The following is a 27,278-nucleotide window of genomic DNA, read 5'->3' as shown; positions in this document are numbered from 1 at the left end:
TGAAATACGCAGGTTAATTGAGTGCAGGACGCCCCACTCTAGAGCACTGCTGAGCTTCAGCCACATTATAAAACAGTCATGTTGTTATCAACAGAATTAGAGAGGGGAAAAACACCTCTAAAACTTCCAAACAGAACACCATGATGGAGTCAAGACCACACTGAAATGAACAGGCATATTTCTAGAGCTTCCTGGCATTGTTAGTCTTATGAGAATCTGTCACTGTTCAGAGCGCTTTATAAAACTTACGCTTCCAAGCCCTTTTTTCTCTTAATAGAACCTGAAAATGTAAAAGATCAATATAAACCTTTAAAATGTTAGTTTCAACTATCAGCGGATCATCAGGAAACAGCACTCCAAGGGCAGGGCAGGTGTGTAAACCTTGAGAATGTGGCACAGAGCCCATCTACAAGGGGCTGTTGGTCTCCCTATAACCCCAGGGCCCAGGCAGGGAAAGAACAGAGAGGACAATACATGAAATGCTCACTGGCTGAGCCAGATCAGCTCTCACAGCTCCAGCAGTGGCGAAGGCATCAGGCAGCCAAGCAGACTGACCTAGGAGGTCGGCCAAGCTAGGAAGACACTGGCAGGTTTAAACGAGACCGGGAGGCAGAAGAACAGAGCAGGAGGCCACTGACCAACTGGAGCTGCCCAATGTAAAGATCCATCTCATGGCCTTGGTCAACCACAGGAGGTCAGAGAGGCTGAGAGGCAGGGGTCTGAAGAGAGACCAACTCAGTGAGGTTGGGAAGGTCTAGGAAAGCAGACCCTGCTCTGTGTGCCGATCCTGAGGGCAGCTGTGCAGGGAGGACTACTCCACCCCTACTGTGCAGGCTAAGCCCACATCTCAGGGGTCAGTCCGTGGCCTTCATCTGCCTCAGCCTCCACAAAATCCTCTAGCGGTTTCAAGAGTCATCTTTCCAAAGACAAATCTGATCACATTCCTCCACGGATGACACACCGGCAGTGACTCCCACTGTCTGAAGGCTGCAAACGCCCTGGCATGACACAGAAGGCCCTTCCTATTCCTGCCTAAGACAGCTTTTCTGACTTTCTCTCTGCCCCACTTCACCTCTCTACACCCATCCTCAGGCATCCCAAAAGAATACAGTTTTCTAAGCTGTCTTTCCGAAAGCTGTGCCTTCTCTCTCTGATGGCCCTCCCTCTTTCCTTTGCCCGGAGAAACTTTCTTATCTCATGAGCCCCAACTCTGAGGAACCGTCACGGGAAGCCTCATATCTCCTCAGTTTTAGCAAGTTCCTCCCTCCTCTCCTCCAGCACTTTTCTCACAGTCCCACAGTCTCTGCAATGCATTTTACTTAAATGTAGATGTATCTTATTTACCTTTATATTCCAGTGCACAGTGCACATCGCAAATGCTCAATAAATGCTCGAGGGAAGGAGAGAGGGAGGAAAAGAGGGAGGAAGGGAGGGAGGGAGGGAGGAAAAGAGGGAGGAAGGGAGGGAGGGAGGGAGGGACCAGTTGCCATCCACCCAGGCGAGCAGTGGCTCTGTGAAAAGCAATGGAAATCAGCCAATGCACAGAGGCCAGTGAGCGGGACACTGTGGCAGCAAGTCGGGCAGGTGGTGTGCCTTCCAAGGGCAGCAGGGAGTAGACACGGTCGCCTGGCAGCCTCCAGGGACAGTCTTCTTCCCACGGTCCGGGCATGCCGCGTTCTGACTGAGGCGCCAAGTGACCAAATTGAAAACCGAAACCAGAGGTGGCCCAGCACAGCTAATGAATTTTCAGTTATATCATAGCTTTGAAGTCATCAGGTTGTGTGTTTGTTTGTGGTTTTTAATGATTCTGGCAGGATGCTATGTGCTCTCCAAAGCTGGAACATGGTGGGGGGGGCGGGGGGGAAACACATGAACAAATGGAGAACCTGAGAGAAGAAAACCACAGACCGGATGATTCAAGTAGTACCCAGACTCCTTCAGTTTAATCTCAGAGGCTGCAATGGGAATGCAAGGCAAGGAAGAAGGAAGAGGCAGTCATGCTCCAGGCATACGACTAGGAACACAATGGTCATGTTAAGAAAAGGTGAAGGGATTGAGAAGTACAAACTTCTAGTTACAACATAGTCACAGGGATTTAACTAGAGCATTAGGGAATATAGTCAATATACTGGAATAACTATGTATGGTGCTGGGTGGGTACTAGACATACCAGGGGGAACACTTCATGAAGTATATGATTGTCTAACCACCAAGCTGTGCACCTGAGACTAATACAACAGAATATTGAATACAAACTGTAATTGAAAAAAATATTTTAAAAAAAGGACACAGCAGTCTCCACTGTGGCGATCTGCTGTCTTTCCAGTTTTATCCATCAGACTTATGTGAGACACCAGTGCACGTCACATGTTGATCATTCTTGTATCAGGCTCTTCGGGTTCTTCTCTTCATCATGCAAAACTCTCAACACTTGCTGATTTTATATGCTCAAACGTTTAGTAGCAGTTAAAATCCAATTTTCACCTTGGATTCCGAGAATGTTTGACTTGGTATGGCAAAAATAAACCATGTCTCTCTACCAGGCCTCACAAAAGGTACCAGGTTTCGTTACAGGACTCGGGCCGCTTTATCCCATGGCTTTGTTTTTGCAGGTCCACAGCCAAGAGCAGCACAAGCCATCCAAATTGATGAAATTAACGGCCGTGTAGGTGGTACCAGACACTGTGTTTCTTCCCAAAACTGGGTCTGCACAGCATGAGAACAGGCTGCAAGGGATGAAGGCAGGCTTACAGCAAGGCACTAAGTTCTAGGTATGTCCCCCTGTAGTGTTTGAGCTATGAAGAGCTTTCAACGTGTGGCCAGAAACTCCACCCGAGAGATCTTTGTGGCCATACTCAGGGCTCTCGCATGAGACGACCCAATACCAGAGGTCCTCCCTGGATGTGGGAAATAGTTAGAGGAAATGAAGGCAGAGGAAGGGTCTTCTCTCCTCCATGCCGAAAGGCCACATGGGAGAGACCACATAGAAGAGGATGCTGGAATTCAGAGTCTCCTCTCAGACGGGAGGATTCTGCTTCTCCATGAGACATAATTACATGGACACAGACTGATTCTGCCTAACTATATTTTTATGCCCAGATTGAGGTGAGTTTTACAAGTGAAAAACACAAGTGGAATTTCTCCTATGTGAATCATTCACCACATTTTCAAAGAAAGCCAGTCTCTCATTTCATGGCATACCTTGTGCATAAGCAATCCAGGAGAAGCGTGCTACACTTACAACCCAATGTTCAGCTATTTCAAGTCAGAAAGAAAATTCTATCCTGTCAAAGGGGCAATGCGCTATAGCTCCCCCCAAAATTCACACCATTCCATGCTGCAGATAAGGGGACACTGACCCCACACACCCATGCTAGGATTCTGCAAATGCATGACCCACGTAGAGCAGTGCAAAGGGAACAATGAAGGTTCTGGCAACCATGCCCTGTGGGTATCAATTAAAGGAAGTAGAAAAAATAAACACTACCTGTAGCCATGATGGCAGAGTTCAGATATGTTAAAATGTGTTGCTTGAAGCTAGTTACATGATGAAGGTATTAGTAGGACTCGCAGCTGCAAGTCACAGGAAGAGAGGATCCAACTCATTAAGCAGGAAACCATTTCAACATTTAACGCCCCTCAACAATGGAAGATACTGACATCTTCACTCGGAGCACAGACTGGGCGAACACCTCTCAGGAATGCCCAGAATATAAAGCAGATGACTTCTATGGTGTCTGCCAGGTCTAGGGTTCTATGTTTGAACATAGTGTATACTGAATGATGATGTGTATGATATGTGTGTGTGTGTGTGTGTGTGTGTGTGTGTGTGTGTGTGTGTGTATATATATATATATATATATATATATATATGATTTAGGAAATGTAAATTAGTAGACACTAGAGCCAACCTCAAGTACCTCTGTTGCTCTCACATCTATAACAGGGCCATGTCAGATGCACTCCTAACCACCTCTTTTGTCTTACTTCCTCACTCATCAACAGCTCCAGAGATGCTCACTCCAGTCTGAGCCTCCTCCTACAGGATCATGCAAACTATATGAAAAAAAAACAACAACACACAAATAGAGATACTCCTGACCCTCATTAACCAGTGCAGTGACCATGATTCTTAGAAAACTGGGTGCATGAAAATGACTCTTTGACCCTTCCTATTGTTATATCTCCTTTAGCACCATGCCTCAGAAGGTGAAGCTATTCGAGAATCGTTAGAATTACTTCACGAACATCCATGTTATAACACAAAATTATTACATTATGGTTGAAAACCGTCAATTTTGAGTGGTTACGCATTAACAGACTGCAAGATTATGTACTTTTCTAAATCCTGATAGGGAACACTTATCAGTAGACTTCATCCTCAATTTTGGAATAGTGCCATAATACTTTCCTGGTCAACCTGTAATTACAGATGTTTTTAGAGCTCCCTCTAAATACATAAGCTGGAATGATAGCTCGAAACCTATTTGGCAACCAAGGCTTACAATTTTTGTTAATTAAAAACTCACCACTGGAGTTGCTTCAAAGATGAACAATAACTGGAAGAGGTTGTGATCAATACTGGAGATTTAATTTTCATACCATAAAACTACTGGTACCTACAAATCCTCACTCCAGGAATGTGTGCTTACACAGGGCCAGGTTCTGGGAAAGGAAGATCCAACCATGGGAAAGAGGAAGAAGAACTGAACTGACTCATTAGACCTGGATGTAAATCCCAGTTCTCTCTGATGAGCAGTGAGATGTTCAACAGATAGTCCAGCCTCTCTGTGCTAGTAATGACAATAATCCCAACTTCAAAGAACTGTAGTAATATTGACTCATATCAAGCAGGGCTGCCTTTACCCCTCTGTGGAGACTAGAAAAAGGTGACCCTTTGGGATGTTTTCTGCACTAGGTCATAGCATTTGGAAAGCAGCGTGTAGGCTGGCTCTCCATTCGTCCCCTCAGCTCGTGTGCCGTGTGAATATAATCTATAAAGTGTTAAAGTGCTGGCGATTTGCATAATGAAATACTCTTATGAATTATCTTTCTCATATACATATATATATAATACTCATTTTATTTTATTCTCATTATACAATGAAGGATAAAATATTTTGAGTTTGAATAAAGATTGTTTTCTCAAAGAGAATGTTTTCTCAAAGAGAATATGGCACTGAACCATGGAATAAATAAAACTTAAAATGTTAAAGCATACAGATTCTTTAAATGTCTCTAAAGATTACACTGAAGTTATACATGAAAGGAGAGAATGCTGATTCATTGCAACCCTTGCAAGAGTACACAGGACCATGTTTAGGCAGGAGCTGAAGCAAGACAGTGACTCAACTGCTACATTGAGGTGAAAGAGATTCCAAAGAGATAGAACAACTCTAGCTACACCCAGGGCCCACCACCAACAGGGAGAGGACCCGGGGCGAGTGGGTAGGAGGAGAAGGGCAGACACAGGCAGGCCCAATACAAAGAACAGAGAATGAGTGGGGAAAGTCAGAGAATGAGCTGGAGCTGAACCATGGAGAGTTTTCCAAACTTTCGACTCAATTTGTAGTTGGGGATCAAAGGAGACAGGGAAAGGGAAACATCCAGTTTCTTTTCCCAAAGCAAAACGGTTTGGATTGCTACCAATTTAATATTTGGCATCTTCAAAGTAATGGCAGACACAGAAATATTGATAAAGAAGAAAGAAAGGAGATTAAGTGTTTTTATAACAGTATAATTTTTATATCTGGTGATTCCCCTCAAAAGTAAAAAAAAATAATTATTGGGATAGAGTATATCATTAATGGGGGGTGGAGAAAATATATGTAAGGCAAACATGACCTGTAATCATCAGAGGACAAAAAAAAATGAAATTGAGTAATTATCAAAGGCTCATTGATTATTCTTCTCAAATAGCAGAAAGGACTTAAGTTCAGCATAAATGATCTCTTTTTTTTAACAAGACGTGTTCTAACACAAAGCAAACACCCGGGCATCTCCATGTTCAGTAGAGTTAGTGCTTTATGAATGAGAACTTGACCTTTCCACACAATCATGTTCCCTGTGGGCCCCATAAAAGGAAGTGTAGAGATAACAGTAGCTGAGAAAATGACAAGACATAGCTTTTGAAGTTGGACCAACATGGGTCCAATTACCACCTACATGACCATGGGCAAAATTCTCAACCTTTGCCTACTTCCTCCTCAATATAATGGAACTAAAAATGTCCATTTTCACAGAGCTCTCAAGAGGACTGAGATAAAATACACAAGAGACAAATTCTACATAAAACAGCCATACATGGCCAGCATCCATGAGAATCACTGGCAGTATTAGACTCCTTCCTCCAGGGCCCTCATTTACAAACAAAGGACCGAGGAATCTAACAGTTACTCCATATACAATGTCCCAGAGTCAACTTACAAAGAAGAGATATGTAAATAAATAGTTCAGATAGACATAGAAATAAGAAAAATAAGGTATTCTTAAAATTTTACTTAAAATGTTCAGGTTTTCACAAAAGTGTTCTGGCTAATAAAGAAATGCTCAGAGAATAAATGCTGTGAAGGATTTGTAATTATATGAATTTCATTTTAATTCTACTCAAGAAGCACAACCTGGTGTCTCTGAATTATAATAATTCAACCAGTAAAATCAATGTTCAAAAACAGCAGACAATTTTACTTTAGGAACATCAAGATTTTTCTGGTCATGTACCATGTCTTGGTGCCAGAAGACCAAGACTATGAAGCCAAAATAGTGGAGCCCACTCTGCATCTCCTCGCTGTAAACATCCATGGTCCAATCATAAGACACTGGAGAACATAGAACTCCCTAACACAGATCCCAGAGAAATATCTGTCCTTTCATGTTCGGCTAGTGATGTAGACTGAATGTTTGTGTGCCCCTCCCCCCAAATTCATATGTCAAAGTCCTGACCCCTAGTGTGATGGTATTAGGAGGTGGGGCCTTTAGGAGGTGATTAGGTTTAGATGAGATCATGAGGGTGGGGGCCTTGTGATGGAATTAGTGTGGTTATAAAGAGAGGAAGAGACCAGAGCTCTTTCTCCCTTTGCCATGGTGAGGGTGCAGCAAGAAGGTGAGTATCTGAGAACCAAGAAGATAAATCTACCAGGAAGTGAATCTGTCAGCACCTTGATCTTAAGACTGCCCATCTCCAGAACTAGGAGAAAATACATTTTGGTTGTTTAAGCCACTCAATCTATAGTATATTGTTATGGCAGCCCAAAACAACTTATACGGATAGCCATGGTTTCTTGTGAATCCTCCTTCCCCAGAAGAGATGGACTAAGAGGCAGGATGAAATAGTAGAAAGAATAATGGAGTAAAAGACAAAAAGCCTAAGTTTTAGTCCTCACCAACCACAAACTCAATGCAAGTCGTGAAGCAAATTAACTTACTTCTCTGGACTTTAACATTCTCATCATTAAAATTTTAAGGATAAACTAATTGCTAATACTCATTGATGTGCCTAAAATCTATGATTTTATGAGGGTATCCTGGGAGCTATGGTGGAACGGTGTCCTGTGTCATAGCAAGCCAATGAAGGTAAGTGTTCCTTAAATGTCACCTGCCTGCCAGGTTGATACACTAGATTCTGTAATGCCACCTGTTATCTAGTCCTAACATGATGCTCTGACCTGGACCAACTTGACAAGTGATGTCCAGAATGGGCCTCCTCTTCTCTACCCTACCTCTTCCCTATCCCTTCCTTACCCGTCTATACTCACAAAAAAAGACAGCTCTATCTTCCTGAAAGTCATCATGGCTCTTCAATGTCTCCTTTCTAGATTATAATATAATAACTAATTATAATGAACTAGAGGCCCTGTGGACGAGATTCGTGCACTCAGGCGAGGGGAGTGTCCCTCAGCCCGGCCTGCACCCTCTTGCAGTCTGGGAGCCCTCGGGGAATGTCCAACTGACAGCTTAGGCCCACTCACCATGCTGTCAATTGAACATCCTTAGCGCTGCCACAGAGACGGAAGAGGCTCGCTGCGCTTACCAGCTGTGAGCCGGGCTCAGGGCTTCTGGGTGAGCAGCGCTCCCCCTGTGGGAGCCCACTGACCACCAGGGGGCAGCTCCTGCATTGAGCATCTGCCCCTTGGTGGTCAGTACGCGTCATAGTGACTGGTCATTCTGCCATTCGATCAATTTGCATACTAGCCTTTTATTATATAGGATGATACATTATCAATAGGCAAAATATCAAAAATTATTGGAGACGGTTACAGAGATGCAGATGTTGTCTGCCTTGAGCTGTGACCATTATCAAGTCACATTAGAGTCAATCAACCCATACTGCACACTGTCCCATAAATCATTCCATCTGTGCAGTTGCCATGCTCGCTTCCGCCCACACCCAGAAGTACCTTATTCCAATGTTCTGCCATAAAACTCTCAGGGATTCTGGCAGGCAGAAATTACAACCTCAGTACAATGAATCTGGTTGAGGGATGTGAATGCCATTTTTGGAAATCTTGGACTTCTTTTAATAAAAACAAGAATGAGGTTCCTTATGGGGAAAGTTCTCACTGTATGTAATGGGTTGGATTAATCCAAACCTCTGTCACAGCCCTTCTTTGTTCCTATCATCAATCTTTTTGCTATGATATAAACACATCTCCCCTCTGGCAAAGTAACTTTTGCCCATCTTCCGAGGAAATGGCGTTCTTCTAGCCTCTGGACCAACTATAGCTCCAAATTAAACTGAAAACCCCCCTGAGAGCTCTTCAATGTCCATGTACAAGAACATTAAATATGTTTATATCCGTGTGCCAATAAGAAAGAGGGTCCAAATCTCTGAACCCTATCACTAATGCAGCTACGGCAACATTATTTGATCAACTTGTTCTAAAGGCCCGTTGTCATGAAGGAGAATAGTGTATGATGGAGCACTGGCAGGCAAACAAGCATTGTCTCATAAGAAGAAGAGGAAAACGCTTAAATACTTCCAGATTTTCTAAAAGAACTTGTAAAAAATTTGCTTTGGCTTGAGCAGAACATTCTTCATCAGCAAGGTTGGTTGTTGTTTTTTTAATCCACCCAGCTTTCTTTTGTTAGAGTAATTAAAACAATGTTAGGTATTGTGAGGTATCTGGTACAACCCTAATCCTCTGATATTTCAGGCTATTGATTGTATAAAGTATCGACTGTGACGGGGGCATTAACTGCTGGAAATGTATCCACATCGATTTCTGAGAGTGTATTTGTTTAAAGCCTGCTGAAGCCAAACCATGGGCTTCAAGGAATTCCAGACAACTACTTTAGTTTATGAAACGGTATTTTAAAAGTTACACCAAGACAAAAATGGTTTTAAAGTAACACACAAAGGGAAATAACTCTTAAGCGTGAAACTTCTGATTTGACATCTTTTCTAAAGAAATGATCAAATTTGGGCTGCCTATTTTATCCACCTCTACAAGGATGTGAGCATGTCAACAGTCAAGTCTACCAGGTGGTGATACATGTGTGTCTTGCTATTCTTAAATTGCAAAAAGAGTAACTAAGTATTGTCATGACTATAATTCTGACGTGCTAATTCCTATTAGCCTTTCCTTGCAGCAAAACAATATAAATCACATCATACATGCTAGTACTAAATGGTAAAAATATTTTTAAAAAAGTTTAAGTTCCATTACCAAGGATGTGTCTAAAAGGATATACTCCTGTTGAGGGAGGAAATAAAGGTGGGCATATAGGCATGGTTACTATTACTATGGCAACCAGATCACTCCCAAACGATGAGCATAAAGGCCTCTTTTCCCCAATGCTTATTCCTACAACTGTATTGAGAGAAATTTTCTATATTGAACTTCAATGTCTGTCAGTTTCCTTTTTGTCTACGTAGAGATACTGAAAGGAACAAAAACCATTTGGGGCCTCACAGCACTATGTAAACTGTAACACGTGCCTCATTGGGTTAAGCTTTCCATTTTTTTGTGTCGTATCCAAGTACACAGAACTCAAAACTAATAATTACTTGTGGTTTGCTTGCAAGTAGCATAGAAAAACGGAATGCCACAAATCATATTAATAGCTTTTTTTAGTTCTCTGCAAGCAGGGAATCGAGTCTGTCTCGACCACTGCTCTGCCACTTGGCAGGAACATTTACAGCTCACCTAAGAACCACTTGCTTCCCGCCATGTCCCAGCTCCCTAACTATATTAGTCAGCTCGGGCTGCCATACAAAATACCACAGATTGAGGCGGGGGAGCGGCTTAAACACAGACACTCCTTTCATCACAGTTCTGGAGGGTCAAGTCCAACCTCAAGATGCCATCAGGGGCCGTCTAGATGAGAACTCCCGTCCTGGCTTGCAGGAGGCCACTGTCTTGTTGTGTCCTCAACATGGCAAAGAGAGCAAGCTCGCTGCTATCTCCTAAGAACACTAATCCCGCCGGCCAGTGTGGCTCAGTGGTTGAGCATTGACCTATGAACCAGGAGGTCACAGTTCAATTCCCTGTCAGGGCACATGCCGAGGTTCTGGGCTTGATCCCGGTAGGGGGGGATGTAGGAGGCAGCCAATCGACGATTCTCTCTCATCACTGATGCTTCTATCTCTCTCTCTCTGAAATCAATAAAAACATGTATTTTTTAAAAAAGAACACTAATCCTATTGTTTTCAGGGCCCCACCCTTATTAATTCATTTAATCTTAGTTACCTCTTTACAGACAATCTCCAAATACAGCTGCAATGGGGTTAATGCTTCAGGTTATGTATTTGGAGGTGGACCACAATGCAGCCATAACATTGCCATAAAACCAACAGTGAGAGAGGGCCATGTGACTCAGTCTGTGTAATGGGCTACGGGAAAAGTCCTGTGTGTCCCCTGCAGTAAGTACCTCTCTCCCTCTGCTGCAGGAATTGAGGAGGCTGTGTGTTCTAGACAGCACATCAGGAACATGGTGAAACCACCATTAGCCTGAGTTCCTGAGAGGTGAGTAGCACAGGGCCCGCTGCTCACCTGTCAGACATCTAGTGCATACAAAACATAAGTTTTTGTTGTGTTTGTTACTACAGCACAACCGAGCCTAACCTGACTGATGCTCATATATTTACTAACTAATCACCTGTGCCAGCACTGAGCTCAGCTCATAAGAGCCCCGCCCTCATGAAAAAGACAAGCTTTGGGAGGTGCTGACTTCTGAGAGAAGTCTCTTAAGTCAGGGTGGATTTTAGAGATTATTCTAGGTGTTGTATCTGACATTTGTACAGCTTGCTCTGTCCAGATCCAGTGCCATTTGTTAGTATCAGTGGGATCTAGGATCGTGGAAAAGAAAGATGTCAAAATCATCATAGTCAGAGGACTGTCGACCTAAAAGAGGTCTTGGTAGTCCTCTCAGCCAAACCAGTTATTTGTAAAGTAAAGAAACTGAGGGCCAGAGAATGGTGAGTTTGCCAAAATGGAAAAAAGAGCTATCGACTTGGAAATAACAACACAAGTCTGTCCCTACCTCTGTGAGCTTCAAGTTTCACTTAGGTAACTGGGAGACAAGACTACCTACTTTTCCTTGTTTTGAAGTTGCTCTGAAGGTCAACCAAGGCCATAACTGTGAATGTTCTCTATCAGCTATCAATTTTATAAAAATACACTGTCTTCCTAAGATGCCTGCCCCAAAGCCACAGGATGTTAAGACCATTTTCTTAACAACTCCATTAAAGCTTGCACAATCTAAACCAGTCCTCCTCAAGGTGGTCATCTTGAAGGCACTTCCGTCTTTGTTCAAAATATTTAGAACTCCTCTGTCTGGATTTCAGAGTTCTCTTCAGGGCTAAGGACATGTTCTTTTAAATACCCTCAGTGGTGGCAAATCCCTGCTCCCTGGAGGCTGAATTGACCATCGGAAGTTTCCAGTTCATTGAGACTACAGTAAATGAGGGAGCTGCAGGAGATTAAAGAAAGACTGACTTTTCTGTGCCGCTCATAAACTGGTTCTGAAACAATTCTTTTGAAACAGAAATTTTGAAATACAGCCGCAGTATTACTAGAGTAAATGCACAGTCTCAGAGAGAGATCTTGTTGAAAGAGAATCTCCAATCTATATCTATATATATAAAAAGCCTGTGGCCACAACACTGTAATGCCATAACGACCAAACAACCAGTCACCAGGAGGTGCATTGATGGATCTCACTGGCGCGGTGGGTCTGGGTCTGGGGTCTCACACAATTTCGGCTCACACAGTGTGGCCCACAGGCTCCGATCGCAGCAAGGCTGGTGGCTGGCGGGCAGGGTGGCAGGCAGGTGGGTGTGGCGAGGCGCGTGCGGGTGGGCGGGGCAGTGAGCAGGTGGGTGGGCCGTGCATAGGTGAGGGGGAGGGGGCACACTATTTCTCGCGCTGGGCTTCTAGTTTTACATATAAATCTCTTACAAACAAAAGGAGGGCAAGAGAAGAAAAACATGGAAGGATGGGAAAGAAAACAAAAACAGGACTATCACGGTGGCAGGGAAGGTGCAGGGTGGAGTAGGACAATCACTCTGTTGTCGCTCAACACAGGGCCATGTTCCCTATTTCACTGTAACTTTATGGGTCGGATTGCAAAGGGCTGGTTTGTTTTTTTTTCGGTTTGGGGGTGGTTTATTTATTTATTTATTTATTTATTTATTTATTTATTTTAGTAAAACAGATGATTCCACTTCATCTGAACAAATTTCAATTCCAAAGTATCATGTAGACAACGCCAAGAAACAACATCAGACCCTAGAAATACCAGCTGTGACTCTTTAAACGTTTTTGTAATTTACAGAGCCTAAATCAACCATCAATTTAAGCCATGGTCTCTTAAAACTACTTCCAACATGCTCAAAACTATCATCTTCCAATGTAACGACCACAAGATCTTACCACTTTGCCAATATCAGAAGTGATGTAACTTCCGCTCTGTAACACACTGCCCCGTAATTATTTTCAATGCCTATTCTTCTGCAAAAGCAAGAGTCTAAGTATTAATTGGTGTGTTATTATAGTGAGCCCTAGAGGTATAAAACACAGAAATTGGATATCCCATGTCATGATAAAGGCATTTTCATTGACAATAAAATGCAAACCATCTGAGAGGACGGGCGTGGGAAGAACCAAAGAAGCATGGACTTGCTCGTCTATGAAACAAGTCAGGCTCAGTGAACACTGGACTCTTTGGTGTCCAATGATACTGGTCTGGGTAAAGACTGGATATTGGGCAGGAGCAAAGGTAATGTCTGGGTCATCACCCATTCTCTGAAGTCCTCTACTTAAGTTCTAAGAATCTGTATTTTGATTATCCTAACAGTTCAGTCCCATGTTCTCCATCCAAATAAAGCTAGCCGTCCTCCCTGCCACTTGGCATGAGCCCAGGGACACGCAGACATGTTCCCTTTCACAGACAGCAGCTCCCCCTTTGGATCCAATCCTCATCTACACCGTCTTTTCAACTCCGGGGAAGAAGTCCCTGCATGAAGCTGGCAGGGCTTGGAGGAGCAGGATCGGCAATACTGCGGCTCCGGGCACCTCTCACGGAGGTGTGCGTCCTACCTTCAGCGATACCTCTGCTGTGGACACAGGTAAGGGTTGGCAAGGACGGCCCCTGCAGGGCCACTGGAGACAACCAGACTCACTCACACTCAATTAAATGTCTCTTGGATTGTGCCAAAGCAGTGTTTGAGTGGGACACTGAAGAAAAGCATAGGAAGGGCCTGGTGTTAATGACGTATTCCACCTGAAGAAGGCCAAACGTCAGTAAATGCAATCAGCGCTCCCCAACGTGTCTCTCTGCTCATGGAGAAGGCAGACATCTGGTGGCTCCCGCCCTGCCTTCCTTAAGCCCTGCCAACAGCACCTCAACAAGGTGAAGTTCACCTGGGAGGGCTTGCCCTAAGGGCACGTGAGCTGCGGAAATGGGCAACATACATACCTGTTGACCCAGTTCTCCTTCCGACATCAAGAATAACACATATAACACATACATGACAGGCTAAGAGTCTCTGGTAAGTGTTTGATAGTTACGCTTTCATTAGACTTCTCATCTATGTTAGTGGATCGTTTTTGGTCTCAATCTAGGGAAAGAACTAATGTGAAATGAGTCTGGCATTATCCCTGTCGGAAGAAAACTATTACTTCACCAGTGCTCTAGGCTGCCCCTCAGTTATACTCCTCCAATCAGAGCAGAGGGAATCCTCTGGAAATTAAATAATAGGTCTCCAAGCAGAACTGATTCTCCCAACTCCCTTGGTAGGCTACTAAATTCGCTTTCCATCCTGAGCAGAGATTTTGAACAACTTCAGCCCATCTCTGTATCTATGTCTGTACCTACTCATCCATCTGTATTCTCCCTGCCGTAGGGAACTGACAGACACGGCACCTGTTCCCCCACTTACTCACTGGCTCATGTGTGGGGAAAACCAAGAAATATTTTTCTTCAAAGTCTTGTGACAGAGTATGGAGGGTTTTTACTTTCAGTCATGTAATTAGGATACTTTCCACTTCAATGAGTTCACACTTTCCTTTTAATTTCTCTACGATGCTTATTAAAAAAAAATATTTTCTTAAACAAAAGCTAAGTGCATCTGTTTGGCCCTTCAGAAGTGTGTGTTTATGTGTGCATGCATGTGTGTGTGTGTGTGTGTGTGTGTTCCAGTGCTAAGGTTTAGAGCTTGATGATGTTATTGAATTTATCTGCCAAGAGACCTATCTCCAATTAAATAATCTTTTTCTCCAATGACCCATTCTGTTTCCATTTTTCCTGTCCAAAAGAGCTGTTGGAACAACTTCTGAAAGTTCTAAGGGGATCCCAAACAATTCTTGTGCCACTTTAACTCGGTTTTGCCCCAGGTCTTATTATTTATATGACCAATAATTAAAGGGGAAAAAAGGCTTTTCCGCCAATTTTACATCAAGTACTGATCCTCTCTTCCTATTCCATAAACATTATTGTCTTCTATAGAATACATCGTAAAGAATTTAATCTTAGTTTGTCTCTTGTGCGTGTTTTTTTGTTCGGGGTTTTTTGTTTTTTTACTCTTAAGGGGGATTCTATGGTTGTAAACTATAAGAGTTGGTTTGGATATTATTTGATCATCTTTATCTGTGTAAGGACACTGTACTAGAAATACCTTTTATTCCGTTTATCTTTACTCCAGGTTTTCCAGCATTTTTGTTCTTCTTAGTTAACTCAGGTGTGACGATGTGGACTTTTCTGCTCTTTTGGCATTTGCAATAAGATCTTGAAGAGTTTTTTTCTCATCCTACAATGCCTGTGTCTAATGAAGGAGCACATTTTCCCCTTTAACAAAGAGCATAGGATTGCACACCCAGGCAATGGCAGACCCCAGCGTGGAAGCTGAACCTTGAACCCTACATCATGATTCTGAACGCTCCACAGATAAGACAAGGTCTTTTCATACCATCTGGCATCATTAAGTAACTATAAATATTTAATTCCAGCAATTAGGCAATAAATAAAACATGTTGGAAGCAACCAAAACCTCAGATGCCAAGTAAGTTTCAAATTGAAAGCAAAGGTCACAGTGGAAAGCAAAGGGTGCCCTTGCACAATGGGAAAGGTACATACATTCAATGTCCCTGTGGAACAAAAGTAGATCACAGGGGTATTTTCTGAAATTTGGCCTCTTCTTATAGATGAACACTAGCATAGAAATGTTCACGTTTTAAGCACATGTAAACATGAGATTACCTTGAAAGTAGTTGGTAACTGTAACCACTGGAGAGGTAATTCTAACTTAATCTATACAGTGAACAAACTCTCCAACATGTTTTCAAATATACATGGTGTACCCTGTCTACTGCAGGAAGTCAGGTACCTAACTCTATCAAAGCTATGACTTGTCAAGTACTTGAAACTTGATTTACATTCAAGAATCCAATTCCTCTTCCAAGCCACCCCATATATTTATTGGATTAATTTCTATTCTTTTAATACTTTAAAGGAAATTAAATGATGTCTGCACCTATCCCAATGTACATAAAAATCAATATTTTATATGATGTTAAGACTCAGAAATTATTAGGACACTGAGAGATCGAACGTTGCTTTCCACAATAGGAAGGGTCCCTTCCACCCCATATCTTGACACTGTCAAGGTGGGAAACATTATAGTTGTTTCTGATTCCAATATTCCTGCTCTTTTCTCTTTATATACATGCCAAAGAAATGTCCTCTGTTCTCATGAATCTATCATCACTAGATCTATTCACTAACCACTGAATTTTCTCCATTAATCCTCTTTCACTCCATCTCTAACACAGCTTTGGATTTCCCAATTGATATCCAAGAATACACCATTCTTAATGTCATTCAAGAATGAGGCTGCTTAAAACAAGATGTAGCTACTCATCTTCATCTCACAATCCTCCCCCAAAGGCCAGTTAATCAATCATAGCGAGCATTTATCTGATTTCTGAAGCAAGGGAATTCAGAATAGTCCAACTCATCACCATCTTTTTCTTCACAGCAGCCCATAATCAAATCCTGATGCTTGATTCTTTGCAAAAGCCCTTATTGTCATCTCTTTATTTTCAACTTTTCTCCTAGATTAGACCCTGATCATTTCACAATTGGACCAAGGCCAACTTCTCTTCCCTGGCCTCCTCATGTCTACCCCACATCCACCTACCCACCCCATTCATTCAGAACGTGAAACATTTTAAATTATTTTCTAAAAATTCATTAACTCTTTAAAGTAACAACTTTTAAAATCAGCTTAAAATTATATTATTCCACAGGCATATCTCAGAGATATTGCAGCTTCAGTTCCAGACCTCCACAATGAAGCAAATATTGCAATAAAGTGAGTCACATGAATTTTTTGGTTTTCCAGTACACATAAAATTATATCTACACTATACTGTTGTCTATCAAGTGTGCAACAGCATTAAGTACGTACCTTAATTTAAAATACTGTATTGCCAAAAAAAATATGCTATCATCTGAGTCTGTTGGAAAAACAGTGCCAATAGACTTGCTCAATGCTGGGTTGCCACAAACTTTCAATTTATAAAAAATTCAGTATCTGGGAAGCACAATATAATGAAGCACAATAAAAGGAAGTATGCCTATATTTGTACATTTTGAAAATTTTAATGTTTCCCCCTTTTTATCCTCATAAGAAAATTTCAAATATGCTGAGATATTTGATACTACAACGACCTTATATACCCACTTCTCAGAGTAAACAATTGTTACAATGTTACAATATTTGTGTGTAAATGCATTTGAAGATAAATTATACACATAACGGCATTTTACCCTAAGTTTTTCATTTATCTTTCAAAAATAAAAACACTGTCCTACAAACCCTAATACCATTATCACACCTAAAAAATTACTAATTCCAAAATATCATCTAGTATCTAGTCTACATTAAATTTCCCCAATTGTTCCCCAAATATCTTCTAGAGGTGGGTTGGCTTTTGTTGTTGTGACTCTTTAGTTTCTTTCTAGAAAAGTCATTCTACTTTTTTTCCATTGTATGATTTTTCTTAAGAAGCCGGGCAATAATATCGTATATTATGAATCTGCCTGATGGGGGTGAGTAGGGGTTATATTTTTAGCTTGTTTCTTTACCCTCAATACTCCCTATCAGTTGGGGTTAGGTGTAAAGGCTTGGTTAGACTCAGATTAAACATATTTGGCATGGTTAGTTTTAGGGTGATATGCAAAGTTCATACTGGATCACATCAGGAGGCACATGAGGTCGGTTGTCCCACTTTTAATGATTCTGAGTTTGATCACTTGATCAAGGGGGCTTCCCACTATTCTGCCTTGACACCAAGTCATTTAGATGGCCCTGTGCCTCGGGTTTACGAGGCTCCATGCTGTGCAAACATCTGCCAGGAATCCTGAGCCAGTTCACATCTCCAGTCTCTCTGATACTTCTTCCTCACCCATTTCTTGCCAAATTCTCTTTCCTCTGTTTAATTATCCTCCCCCTTTTCTCTGTGACTTTGGCTTCCTAACCAATTGCCCATTTTCCTCCACCACCCAAGCAATTTGTGAAACTCTATTCTATGAAGCTTCCCAGAACTTACTAGTAAATACATTAATCACAGTTCATGCTGGGTTCTCAACCCCAAGCTTTCTGCCTAATTATTAGAATGTGCCACAGAAACAAGGCCTATTTCTGCCAAATTTGTTTTGTATATGCCCTCTTATTGTAGCACATAAACATAGATGCTTACTGATAACCCCATGGCATTATAAGTCTCAATAGTTGAAATCTGCAGCTAATAAGACTATTGCCATGAGCAAAGCACTAGTGAGCATTTATGCAGCTGTTTTTACCATTCATTTAGAACATCCTTTTTTAATATATATTTTTAATTGGTTTCAGAAAGTAAGGGAGAGAGAGAGAGCGATAGAAATATCAATGATGAAAGAGAATCATTGATCGGCTGCCTCCTGCACATCCCCTTTTAGGGATTGAGCCTGAAACCCGGGCATGTGTCCTGACCAGGAATCAAACCTTAATCTCATGGTTCATAGGGTGATGCTCAACCACTGAGCTACTTGGGCCTGGCTTTACCATTCATATAAAATCTACCTATACCTCCCCCCCTCTAGCTGGGTATGCAAACCAACCATAGCAAGAAAGCACAAATGTTTTCAAACATCTTTGTAGGATACATCTTATATACTAGTAACTATTCACCAGTAATGTATTTTTTTCAAGATTGTTCATTATTATTTTCTATAATTTGGATCATCCTAATTGCAGTAAATAATCTGGCGATCATAGACATCCAACACCGTGTCTCACCAACAGGAGACAAATATATACTAAGAATGTTTTCTAAAACCAGGTCTTATTTTGAAGCTTCATATTAGTGACTACACCTGCAAAAAGAATTAAGACTCGAGATCGCTGTCTGGATCATTCAGACTGAATGCCAGAGAGGCATGCAGATAAAGCAGAAGTATTCCATTGAGTTTGAATTATTTAAGTAACTCCCCCAATTAGCCAATTCATTTTAATTATATGGTCCAGCTTAGGCTGAAAAGTAAATAATGCTTTAATCTTTTTTAGTTAGCACATTTCGGCCTAATATTACACAAGAATAACAAGTTTGTGAATACTTCATTTTCTTGCTTTTTATCATCTGTGTTCCAACTTGGAAACGGGAGAAAGGCACTGGGCACACAATTTTAAAAGGATCTGTTTTTTCCTTCCTCATAACCAAACTAAGGTGAAATGACTAAACAATGCAAATGGCACCAAATTCATCCTCTCTCTCCAAAGCTGGTCCAGGGCACAATTTGTGAAGTGCATGAAGTATATCTTCAGCCCCACTGCCCCTATAAAAAGCTGCTCTTAGCACAACTATCAAGACTTTACTTCAAAGCTAAACTTAAATCAATCCTGTTCCTTCTCCCAAAAAGTATTTGCTTAAACGTGGTCTTCAAAAGCTGTGGCAGGTTTAGGAGGCATTTCAAGTATTTGAGGGCTACACCTATTAACCTATTAACCGGCAACTACTACTACACAATGAAGATTGTGTTTGGGGAGATCAAGCCTTCCCTGCCTTACTGAAGTTACATGACATAAACAATCACTGACTATTATTAAGTTTGAGACTATGGATAGATGAGTATCTTCTAAGCTAGCATTTGCATAGTTTTACAACATTTGCAAAACAGTGCTCAGATTACCTTGTCTAATCTTAACAAAACCCAATATTCTTGTCTCCACCTTACAGATAAAAAAGCTGGTTCCCTGCTACCAAGGTCTGGGCCCCTAGCTATAGCCAAGATCGTATAACTCTATATGGGTGCTCTTTCCACTCGGGTCTACAAACCGATTTTGCCTTCTTTCCCTGGGAGAAAGGTGATAACTCTACCATGGACTTGCCCAGAACCTAAAAGTATTTTCCAGGTTTCTAAAGCAACAACAATTGATTCTTATTACCCCCAAATATTTCACACACACAATATTCTTTCAATATTCAGGTAAGAAGAGAGACATAATAAATTCACCTTGCCAGAACCAGTTTGGCTCAGTGGATAGAGCGTCGGCCTGCGGACTCAAGGGTCCCAGGTTCGATTCCGGTCAAGGGCATGTGCCTTGGTTGCGGGCACATCCCCAGTAGGGGGCGTGCAGGAGGCGCCTGATCGATGTTTCTCTCTCATCGATGTTTCTAACTCTCTATCCCTCACCTTTCCTCTCTGTAAAAAATCAATAAAAAAAAAAAATTCACCTCACTTACTCTTCTCATGTGAGGCTGAAATCATGATCAAGTGACAGGAGGAGAACCACAGGACAAAGCTATGTCATAACCACATAATCCCAAAGCAGTCAGCACCAAGTGGTTTGGGTAAAAGAGCCAACATTTTTGTTGCCTTCATTGAGCACTTTCAATGATGAGTTTTAAAGGAAAATCAGCCCCCCTTCTACTTTACGATAGAGATATAGGCCTCAAGTTACATGTAAATCCAGTGCTATTTAAAATGCACTTCAAACATCTCAGTCATTGCCAATCCAGTTATGAGTTTTTATAAAGAAAATAAAAGATCACAAATTATTATTGTGTGATGGGTTCAAACCCAACTACACCTATTAACCTGCAACTACTACAAAAAGGCATAAGTATTTTCAAAGCCTTTGCAGAATATATCTCAAGCCTGTCACATGTTTTACACACAGATCAACTTAACTGGAAAACAGAAATGGCAGTCAGGGACGTCCAGCAGCGTTTCTGGAAGGTCATTATCTTACAGAGCAGAGAGGTTGGAAAGCTTTTTCTGTAAAGGGCCTTGCCGACCATATTTTAGGCTTTGCAGACCATACGATCTGGTTGGAACCGAGCCATTCTACCGTGAAAAGCCTGAAAGCAGGACAGGCAATATGTAAATGAATGGATGTGGCTGCGTTCCAATAAAACTTTATTTACAAAAACAGGCCCATGGGTCAGTTGGCCAAGCCCTTCTATAGAAAGTCATTTTACCACGTCTGGCTTTCCTGTGAAAATGAGACTTTTCTAGAAAGCACTGCGGAAACAGGCTGGGCAGTATTGCTCACCTGCGACCCGACGGTTTCCTGGAAGCAGCGGCCAAGCTGGGTCTTCGCAGCCACAGGATAGATGTGAGGAATGACTTGCTGGTGGGAGTACGTGGAGTGGACGGTCTGGGTCTTCTGGACGGGAAGCCCTTGGTAAGAGATCTGGGATTGGCCTGGTTGGGCTTCTTTTACCTTCTGGCCAGTTGGGCCATCGATTCTGGAAACCTGATGTATCTGGACTGAGGCCTCTGGGGGGTGCTTCACGTGGATATTGACTATGTTGGGAGGAAATTTCACTGAAACAGATTGGGAGTAAAGACTTGTTAATCATGACGAATTAGCATGCGAGTCAGCGTGAAAGTCAATTTTACACATATATATACTTATACACATATGTATTATACATAGGAAAAATTATACAAATGCAATGTATACATATATTTGCCACACAGCCATCAAAATAAGTGAGAATCAAAGGATACATTTAAAATAAAAATTAAATCTGAATTTATGTTTTAAAAAATCAACTAATTACAAAGAGAAATTAAAACCTCTCGCAGTAACATATTCACTAAGATAATTTTTTCAGGTGAGTCATAAAAGTATGAAATTCATGCAGCTTATGGGGAGGTACATTTTATCAAATAATAGTTATAAAGACTCAGAAGTTGGATTACTTTTGAACTTCTCATTAAGTTCCAATTGCAAAGCTGTGGAATATACTTTTCTACACTAAAAGAGGAAACACAATTCCACAGAGCACAGTTCTCTTGCCCTTAAATAACATATTGTGGATATACGTTGGTGCTTATTGGGACACACACACGAAATACCAAAGTGAGCTATTTTATATCTGTAATAAGACTCACTTTCTGCCACTTTCAGACACAATTTCATCTTCTGATGCTAACATTCAGGTTTTAAAGAATAACAGCCAGTAACACTCTCTGACCCCTTTTTTTAAAAACTGTGCATGTCTAAGAGACGCCAGGTTTAAAAGAATGAATGAGTCACAGAGTTCCTGAGCTCCAAGTGACCTAGTTTACCTTCCTCTACAGAAGAATATACTGAAGCCCAGTGAGGTTAAGTGATCATTTAGAACTAAAACCAGGCACTCTTCAACTATTAAATACACTCGTGCTCATCAACAGGACCAGTGTGATCACTAGCTCATTAATGCTATAAGGACCCCAAATTTCCAACTCGTCTTTCCATGCCCCAGGCCCGGCCAGAACAGGCCAGGCACATTCATCAGCTCTGGGCGCTATGAGTCATCAGAGAAGGATAGACTCCTTTTTGTTTTCTATTTCTTAGATACCAAATCTCTATGGCCTAGAAAGCACTTCAGCCACATACCTGGGCCCACATTCTGTCCCTACTGTCATTTCTCAAGCCACAGGTCACATACTCCTTTCTGTTTCAATACCAGCCCTGGCCATCTGAAGGTACTTGGCTTCTGTGGGTTTGGCAGGCTAGCAGAGGTCTGACGAATGGGAGAAATCAAAATCTTAAGCTCACCTTTGACTCCTTGCTGACTCGTCATCGTCAGAGGCAAGGTATGTGTAGAGTGGACGACATGCGTTCCCAGCGCCTTGCCTGACTGCTGGGAATGCTGATAAAGTTTAGGAACGCTGGCACCATGGACTGGAATCTGGCAAAGCTTCCCCGTGAAGTTTGGAGGGCACTGGCATTTGTCCCTTGAGCTGCACTGGCCACCATTCATACATGGAAGATGGCAAATTACTGAAAGGGAAAGAGAAATTGTGGAGAATCGGTTAGTTTCTCAAATGCTAAATCACAGTTAACCAACAAAACTTCCAGAAACACAGCACCATTACAGCCATCATATTTCTACTGACTTTGAAACAGTAAACGAAGAAGTAACTACACGTTGGCAAAAAAGGTCTCTATTATTCACGGTCTTTGTTTTTCCATCCTAAGTCATTTAATTCTCCAGTTCCTTGCGGTGCTCTCCCCCAACAATGGAGAGAATTCATGGGAAAAGAATATATAAAGGAGCCACTGAGGATTACTGTCTCACAGTGCCCTTTGAGTATCTCTCGCATTCTGTAATTACTTTTTCCTATTCAATTCCTAGTTTATTAGCTGTCTCTCTAGATTATAAACTCGTGAGAAAAGGATATGTTTGGCTTAGTAACCTTTACATTCTCAGCACCTAGAATAATGCCTGGTACACAGTGGACATTAAACATTTCCTCAAAGAATAAACAAATGAGAATACTAAAAATAATATCTGCTGAGAATATAATCTGAATAAGGGAGTAGAAGAGTTTGAATCTTGCTTTCCCAGAATTTGCCATCTCACTGGGATAACAAGACCACAGTGAAACCTAAAGACACAGAATGATTAGTAGTTTGGAATGTAATTTATTTAGAATACCGAAAGATAAAAGGGCACACTGGGTAAGGCATTTTCAGAGGTGTTTTAAATTCTGACGAAATTCAGCTTATGGCCAACCTCTTTATCACTAATGAATTCTTCCTATTGGCCTTTACACATGAGCAGATTTCCACCAGCTTAAAAAATACAAAGCCCTCAACTCCATTTCCTTCCACGATTAAACTTTCCAAAAGAATTGTCTGTTCACTTCTCCACACACTCCCTTTCCCCACCCCACTTCTATGGAAACCACTCTTCCTGAAGCCACTAATGGTCTCCACATTGCTGAATCAAATGGACAATTTCAGTCTTCCCTCGGTTTCCATGACATCTCACTCATCTATTTTGATCCTTCTTCTTTGCCCTTTTCATATTAACATTCTTTACAGAATCTACTCTTTATTTGCCCTTTAAACACTGATATGCTTTAAGATTTGGTCTTAAAATCCTCTTTTTTACTATCTCTACACACTCTTCCTCTATGATTTCAACCTGTCATATGTGACAATTCCCAATTTTCTATTTCCTAGCAAGAGATTTCTGCTGTGCTCCAAATTACTACTACACATTTTCACATAGATATTCCACAGACATCTCAAACTCAACATGTCCAAAACGTAATTCATCATCTTCTCTCCAATGTCTCCATTCACCGAGTTAGTGGTCCTTAACAGCTCTGTCACCTGGCCCGTCCATACTCCCAGTCCTGGAAGTCCTCCCTTCTCAACATCCATCTAATATGTGCACTTCTTTCCCATCACAGGGCCCCTGTTCCCTTTAATTCGTCTTCACTTATGAGTCTCACCTCATTCCCTACAATCTACCTACATGGAGCTTTATTCAGTTCCTCAATGTGTAAGGCCCTCTTGCCCCCCGAAAGCTTTATCCACGCTGTGTCCTTGGCCTGGAACACTCGTTCCATTCAGCCCCCTCACCCATCAAACTCCTACTTATCTTTCAGACTCTGCTTAAACCTCACATCTTCTAGAAGCATTTGCTATTGCCTCTCATCTAGGTTTGGTGCCTGTCTAGGCCTCCAAGGACTCTCATTCACTGCCCATCCTGCCACTTAGCTTAGTGCCTGATGACCTTCCTGTATGCCTCATTCAACTAGAGCTCTGTGAGGTCAGAGACCTCATCTTTAGTTTACCCCTAACATGCAACTCAGCTTCTAGAAGAAATGCTGCAGCTCAAAATAGTACTGGATGAAAAATGTATGCCGACCACTCAGTCAAACACCATTGTAGGTGCTACACAAGATTCAGTCCCTGCCCTCAAGACTGTAAGCACTAACTGGAGAGATTAGATAATACATGCTAACTAAAACCACAGATCACCAAATATGTGACAGTTGGAAAATATAAACTACAAATCGTTTAGAACTTCAGAGAAGGGGGAGTGATTTCTGGGAAATCAAAGTAGACTTAGTAGGAGGGATCATTTGGGGTAAGTCTTTGAAACTGGTCAAGATTCAGAAAAACAATGGATTGCTTCCTAGGAGGACAGTATGTGAAAAGGACGGGAGGCAGGCATATTTGGGAGATAATGAGAAAATTTTCTGTTGAAACCTCAGATTCCTGAGGGGGAGGGGTCAAGTGATAAATAGAAGGTAGCGGCTTGCGTCAGCCAATGGATCAAGGCCCAATAAAACGTTTGGATTTTACTTTGTAATTATTAAGTTATTTTTGAAACTCCAAGGAGAGAACTAAACAAGGCGGAGAGAGTGTTCCAGGAAGATGACTCGTGATGGATTAGTTGCGATGGAGAGTGACTAGGTGGAGAAGCCAGTTAGGAGACCATTAAAATACAAGCTGAAAAACACATGGATGAGGACGATGGCAACAAGAGTTGAAAGAAACACAAAGCGCCACAATGACAGAGGGAGAATTGATGCAACATGAAGACGGTACAGAGAGTGAACAGCAGGCCAAGGGAGAGTTGAAACAGTGGAGGAGGAAGGGGAGCCAAAAAAATGACCAAGGGCAAGAAAGTGTGTCCAGCATCGATGGGGCGGTTCAAGCCAAAACTGCCCTTGCTGAACGGGGTCTGAAGTAAGCTTTCTCCAGGGCCAATGTCCTCTGAGGTGCCGGATAAGAGAAGCGAGTCAAAGTGGACTCCAAGGTTGAGTCAAAGACTTCATAACTCTCACGTCAACTCTGAACCGAATTTCTAAATCACAGCTTGGCTACCCGGGATGGATTCAATGTGTCATGGGCAAGGGGAGCCAGGCCAAGATTGAAATGTACTACAAATAATTTATAACCGGAATACAGGCACCACTCACTCTGCATGGTTCCAATATGCATGAATTTCAGTTTCCGCAGTTTAAATAACACCAGTCCCCCAACAGTATGGTTCAAACGTCAGTTGCCATAGTGTATTAGCTGTGAGTAATTGCATAAAGTACAAACTTCACTGCTAGCTCTTTGGTCCACAAACACCGCGTGGATAACAGATGTGTATGGTGATCAGTAACCAATCATGTCACTTCCTTCAAAGTCTGCTGGTGACTGATCCCTGCACATCTGTTCTCAGTTCACGCACAGACCGGGAAGCATGTCGTTGTGTTGCCTCCTCATCGCGCAGTGATAAAATCAATAACATTTCACAGAAGTGGATAATTAAAAGGGTCAACGACAAAAAGTGCCGCAAAAAAATGACAGGCGGTTAACATTGGAAGTGAAATTGGAAAGCGGTGGTGGTGAAAAGGATGATGATGTGCCAGAGGAAGTGACATTAAAGGAACCCCCGGACAGCTCTGAAAGCACAACGGGTAAGATGTTGGCAGCTGATCCAGACGTGGAAAGGAGTATGACAACCCACTAAGGCAAAGAAAAAATACTCCATATCATGTTATACAGTGAGAAGAAAGCAAACATGTTCTAACTACTCTTGATAAGTTCTACTCAGAGAAACAAAACACTTTAATTCTCAGTGTTTCTAACATTTTCAATTACAGGGCACTAATTAAATATTAGCTTTACTATTTTTTTCCATTTCCCTCTACATTTATAACCTACAGTAAAAGAGTTTTAATAAAAAATGTTTTCAAGGTCATGGAACTTAATAATTCATTGATTAATAAGATCATTTTGCACATGGCCATTCTGCATTAGCTTGCACGATCATTTTCATGGTCCTGTACTACCATGCAAAGATGACTATATAATCAATATTAAAATAACTTCACATATGCAACCATCTTTTTTATAAACAAAAAACAACTGACTTTTACTAGATATTTCTAGTATCAATAGCAGATTTTGAAATTAAACTCAAACTTAATCAGTTTTGTTTAAATCTACCTTTAAACTCAAGATAGCTTCCACACAAATGTTTCAAGGACTGCCCGAGTCTAAGTGGACAGCCATAAACCCAGAAGAGAACTCCACTACCCCTGTGTCTCTCTGCTCAGACAGGAAACAGCGTCTGCTTGACTTATTCCGATCAATAAAAGGCCACTATTGCTAATCATTTGTGAATGAAAAAGTAAATATCTATTCTACCGTTCCCGCATTCTTTAAAATCTAAATTACAATATAAAGTTCTTTGCCTCGGCTCAATACACGTTGAATCCTTTGTGGCAGGTGATCTTTTTATAGCTAAATAGTCTTTTATATCAAAGAAAACAAATTAAAAATCAACCTTCAAACTTAAGGATTGAACTATGAATGGTTTCTTTCTGTTTCAAAAGTTCATGCTTTGACCGTCTGCCTAGTGATCTACAGTCTGTGTTGCCAGTGTTCTAGCAAGCCTTCTCAACGCATACAGAGAAAGAGGAAGCTTGTGGTATGCTAGCTGCAAGTCTAGCTATGGCGACATATATTTTAGAACATGTAACTGGAGGTGTCACACAGAATGCTG

The 27,278-nt window shown here is 41.6% G+C and overlaps 1 protein-coding gene across 4 annotated transcripts in view; it reads right to left on the bottom strand.

Annotated features, from left to right (window-relative positions):
• The window catches only part of LOC102419310 (latent-transforming growth factor beta-binding protein 1), a 200,530-nt gene that overhangs the window by 141,012 nt on the left and 32,240 nt on the right, over positions 1-27,278 (bottom strand). For all 4 annotated transcript variants that reach the window (XM_014460572.2, XM_014460573.2, XM_014460574.2 and 1 more), the window contains exons 2-3: positions 22,532-22,756; positions 21,035-21,309 (exon numbers count right to left, since the gene is read on the bottom strand). In XM_014460572.2, the coding sequence (XP_014316058.1) occupies positions 21,035-21,309; positions 22,532-22,756 (500 nt within the window). The remainder of the gene's footprint in view (positions 1-21,034; positions 21,310-22,531; positions 22,757-27,278) is intronic.

Source organism: Myotis lucifugus, unplaced genomic scaffold (genome assembly GCF_000147115.1).
Source record: "Myotis lucifugus unplaced genomic scaffold, Myoluc2.0 scaffold_134, whole genome shotgun sequence".
NCBI classification, from domain to species: Eukaryota; Metazoa; Chordata; class Mammalia; order Chiroptera; family Vespertilionidae; genus Myotis; species Myotis lucifugus.
Note: the sequence above shows the minus strand (reverse complement) of the source record. Positions and strands in the feature narration are given on the sequence as shown.